At 48.8% G+C, this 4,807-nt stretch overlaps 1 protein-coding gene across 1 annotated transcript; it reads left to right on the top strand.

Moving 5' to 3' along the window:
- Positions 1-555: 555 nt before the first annotated feature.
- LOC128822191 (serine/threonine-protein kinase PAK 3-like) lies at positions 556-4,133 on the top strand. The gene is made up of 3 exons (XM_054003829.1): positions 556-735; positions 2,395-2,532; positions 3,906-4,133. Exons 1-3 carry the CDS (start codon positions 613-615, stop codon positions 3,996-3,998), a joined length of 354 nt encoding a protein of 117 aa, XP_053859804.1. The 5' UTR covers positions 556-612; the 3' UTR covers positions 3,999-4,133.
- Positions 4,134-4,807: the final 674 nt, after the last annotated feature.

Raw genomic sequence — 4,807 nt, 5'->3', positions numbered from 1 at the left:
TGCAAGGCCTGGATTTTCTTCACTCGAACCTCGTGATCCACCGAGATGTGAAGAGCAGCAACATCCTTCTCAGAACCGACGGCTCTGTCAAGCTGGGTCAGTGTATTCTTGATCAGGTGCAGCATTCCAGGGATGTGGGCTGTGGGGCTGCTTTGAGTGACTGCCAGCTCCCCAAAAATGGTGCTGGTGGCAGTGCAGGGAACCCTGCCACAAACTGTGGGCACAGTTGCAACCTGCACAGAAGTATGACAAGGAACAAGGACTCAAGAGTGGCGTTGCTCTGTGTGTGTCCCTTCCAGAGGGAGGGAGCTACAATGTAAAGCTTCAGAAAAATAAAAGGCTGGAGGTAGTCTAAAAAATGAGGCTTTTTTTTTTGAAGTGGCCAATTCCATATTTCCTTGTCTAAAGCCCTGAGGAAACAGAGCGTGGACAGTTCTCCAAGAGACTCAACAGCACATTCTTAGACTGAGAGTGGGGAATTCTTTTGCTTGATTTCCTAACTTGAGCTGGCTTTCATGGTTTGTTGTTTTCTCCACAGCTGACTCTGGCCTCTTTGTTCAGCTCACCCCTGAGCAGAGTCGACGGAGCTCAGTGGCCAGCATTTCTGGGTGGATGGCGCCTGAAGTGGTGACAGGTCAACCATGTGGCCCCAAAGTGGACATATGGTCTCTTGGAATCGTGGGCATCGAAATGGCAGAAGGAGAAGTTCCTTACTGGAATGAAACTCCTGTTTCGGTAAGGTGCAAATACTCACTGATCCTGCTTGTCTTTCTCACCTGTCCCATGGTCAGTGTGCCATTGGACAAAATCCCATTGCCATCTGCTGGCACCACTTCCACCAAGGTCCCCTTCTGAAAATGTCCCTGCAGCACATCAGCATCTGCTGTCGATTTGGTTGCATCAGAAGGGAAGAGGAAGGTAACCAGTTCAGAAACCTAACCAGTTCAGAAACCTGCCATTTTGGCCTCCAGCCATGCCTGACATTTTTCACTTGCTTTTTGAACAATGTTGGAGCTCTGTCTCTGAAGAAAAGGCATTTTTCAGTGGAATGGTTGGATGTGTGATAAATATCCTTCAAAATGGAGATTGAATCTTCCTAGTTTCAATTTTAGAGAAAAAGAAAAAAGAGAAAAAGTAAATGGAAAAGGAAGAGGAAGAGAAAAGGGAAAAGAAAAAAAGAAAAAGTAAGAGAAAAATGGAAAGGAAGAGGAAAAGGAAGAGAAAATAAAAAGAAAAAAAGGAAAAGGAAAAGGGAAAAAAGACAGAAAAAAAAGGAAAAGAAAAAGAAAAAAGAATAAAAAGAAAAAGGAGAAAAAACCACCAAAGCAATGCCCAAGCAAGTTCTGCTTGCTTTTCCTTTCATTTACCACAGCACATCAATTTTCTTCCAAACTGTAGCATCTTTTCCCAATCCTGTGGGTCTTCAAAACTTTCAGGCTTTCAAATCATCTGTACATTGTTCAGTCATGCGTGTGGGTGGCCTGGATAAGTTTAGGATGTGTTTTTCTCCGACTGCAGTTAGAATTGTACACTAAACTCTTGGCTGTTTCTGGGTACTTTAACAAGTTGATGAGCTTGCAGCCGGGTGCCCGGGGCTGGGATCCAACGTGGGCGGTTGACGCCGGTGCTGTGTTCCTTTACCACAGGAGCAGGGCCATCCCTGGCTTGCACAGCTCTAAGGACAGTGAGGACTCCAGCTCCCCACCATGTCCAGTGGCTGAGCTCAGCTGCAGAGAGACAGGATAAAACCCTCTTTGTGACCTCTGGGGGTGTGGGAAAAGTAAAGGAAATTTTCCTCTGGGATGAAGAAGAAAGTAACAAAGTCTCTTTGGTCACCATCTATTTCAGTGCCACCAGCACAGAGCTGTGACTATTGTGGTGGGCATTTTCATGGAGACTCCCAGGCCTCCTTCCATTGTTATTTCAGTCTATTTTAGATGGATTCTGCATCTGCATTTTTTTCAAGAGGAGAAAAAAAAAAAAAAAAACAACTTGATGATTTTTGTTTCATGGAAGCTGTGCTAAAGGGACCAACAAGCACTGCAAAGATTCCTTTCATGTAATAATCCTTGGAAATAGTATGGATAGAACAAACTCCCCCTTCCAAATAGCCTGTCAGGCTGGTGTGAATTCTCAGAGAAGCAAAACGTGCTTTTGCTGATGTAGTTCCCACTAACTAGGTCAGTCAATGAAATCAGCTGCCAAGGCAAGATCTGCTGAATGCTGGAAAAGCTGTGGCTGCATCGGGGTTTGGGTTTTTGGTTGGTAAAGGAAAGTCATCTCTGGGTCTCTCCAGGGCAGTTTCTGCAGAGTGGAGCTTAAACAATGGGATCTGAGAGAGCACTTACAGATGGGAAAGAAGCAGCTGGAGCCTTATGTTTCCTTTTTCCCCAGCCTCAACTCCTGATAGCCATACGAGGGACACCAAAGCTGCGGCAGCCCAACCGATTCTCGTCTTCCCTGCGTAACTTCCTGAGGCACTGCCTGCGGACAGACGCGGCACGGCGCTGGTCTGCCAAGGAGCTCCTGCAGGTAAAATGCAAAGGGGCTGCAGGTGAAAGAGTGTCTGAGGGATGGGCTCCTGCTCCACTGAAGTGCAAGGCATCAGATGAGCCTCCTTCCTCCCAACCTCCACTCCTGATGTTGTTCAAATGAAAACGGTGAGGAATTCTAGTCTGGGCTAGGCTGGGCTGGCAGGGCCCTGTGAAGGTCATCTGGTCCAAGTGTCCTGCAAAGAGCAGGGAGAGATCAGGTTGTTCAGAGCCCCTTCCCACCTGACCTGGAATGTTTGCCCTATCCCTACCCAGGATGGGGCACCTACCAGCTCTAAGGACAACCTGTGCCAGTGTGGCACCATGCTCCAAGTAAACAAGTTCTTCCTTAGATCTAATCTGACTCAATTTCCATTTTATATTATAAATATTATCCCATGTCCTATTGCAACGGAGCCTGTTAAAAAAGGTATTTCCTACTTCCTGAGAATCCCCTTTGAAGTACTGGAACTCAGCAATGAAGTCTCCCTGGGGCCAGTTCTCCTCCAGGCTGAATAGCTCCAGGTCTCTCAGCCTGTCCTCAGAGGAGAGGTGCTCTGTCCTCTGTTTCTGTCACCCTGTTTTGTAATTTGGTGGGGTGCTCCTTTTTATCGAATGGCAAAAGAACTGAAGTAGAGCAATGCAGGGTACACAGTCATGAAATGGTGGTGGAGGAACCCAAGGAAGCCAGTCCTGGCAGAGCAGTCTGGAGAGATTTGGCTGTGGGCAGGAGGGGCTGTGTGGGGGCTCACTGTGAGCCTCTGAGGGGCCCTGGTTTCTGCCCCCCACCCCACCCTTAGAGGTTTCTGGCACGCAGACAGGGGCAGCTGAGAGGGACTTGTCCCAGCCCCATCTGCTGCCTGGCACGCTCAGGCAGAGGGGAACTGGCCCAGGCTTACTGCCAGGCTGTGTGGCAGAGAGGGAACTGCAGCAGCCAGCGCCACTCGGCTGGCCCTGCTGGGAAGGAAGGTGCCATCCAGCACAGGAGGGGCAGGGCATGGAAAGGTAGACACTGCTCTGTCTCCCTGTGGAAATTAGCATGGTGCCTGTCTCTCAAAGACAGGGACCTATGTGGGTCATTGGAGTTTCCTGAAAGGAAGAAACCCCAGGGACAGAAAGCACCATTTCTAGAGCACTGGCAGGGCAAAAATCCCAGCTAGATGGAGAAACCAGAATAAAGGGATAAGTGGGATTCTGGGCCAGGTTTGCCTGTGATGGCAAGGTCCTGCACAGGATGACAGGGGAGCAGATGTCCTCGTCACTCCTCTTTCTGGGTCTTTCTAAGTACCAGAGGAATCCTGATTGAGTCTGTGAAGCACTGAGCTTGGAAAGTCATGGTTCACTGTTCTTTTTTTTTTTTTTTCCTGTGGACAGCATCCATTTGTAACATCAGCCAAGCCAGCGTCCACCCTGGTACCACTCATCAACTCAGTGAAGAAGGAGAAGAAGAAGAAGACAAGAATCTAACAGTCAAGATATTTTTGCCATAACCAAGTTAGAGTAGGATTGTAGAGTAGGACTCTAGAGTAGGATTATTGAGTTGTTTTGTAGTATAGGTTTATAGAGTAGGATTGGAATTAAATAAAGTTTCTGAAGCATCAACTCATTTGGAAGATTCCCCTCCTTCTGACCCCTTCAGAAAACTCAACATTTCCTTCTGAATTGCCAGGTGGTTTTGATTGGTGCTAAGACACGCTTATGGCTTCTTTGGTATGGTTTGTAAGTGGAGAAGGCTCTTCTTCATTCATCCTCTCCAGACCACACTGCCTTTGGAATACGGCCCACTGGTCCCTTTTGGCACATCTGGGGCACTTCTAGTTGAGGCAGAAATAGCAATGGCATCTGCAGGAAAAACCAAAGGGGGAGTGGGGAAGCCAAACCATCCTGTGCTGATGCAGGCCTTCAGCTGTGACTCGAGAGCATTTGGGCGCCTGCCACTTGGATTTGTATGCCTAAGTGCAATGTCTTTGGCTGGAGGAGAGCCTTGCTCAGCTGAGAAAGCAGCAAGATCAGAGAGGGTGCTCTGAAAGGTCTTCTGCGGTGCAGAGCTGTCAGTGACTGTGAGGTGAGAGCGGGCCCGGCCTTGCCCGGGCTGGAGCCGCAGCAGAGCCCCGGCAGAGCCCGGAGCAGCCTGAGCCTCGGCAGAGGCAGGCTGCCAGGAGGCCCTTGTAGCTGCAGGAGGCAGCAGCCCGGCCCTGCGTGCCTCTTCCTGGTGTCATGAATGAGGTGCCATATGTCAAGTTCAAAAAACTGCAAGATTTAAACTTTAGCAGCAA

This window comes from Vidua macroura, chromosome Z, assembly GCF_024509145.1.
Source record: "Vidua macroura isolate BioBank_ID:100142 chromosome Z, ASM2450914v1, whole genome shotgun sequence".
Classification (NCBI taxonomy): Eukaryota; Metazoa; Chordata; class Aves; order Passeriformes; family Viduidae; genus Vidua; species Vidua macroura.
This window is presented reverse-complemented; position numbering and strand designations above follow the sequence as displayed.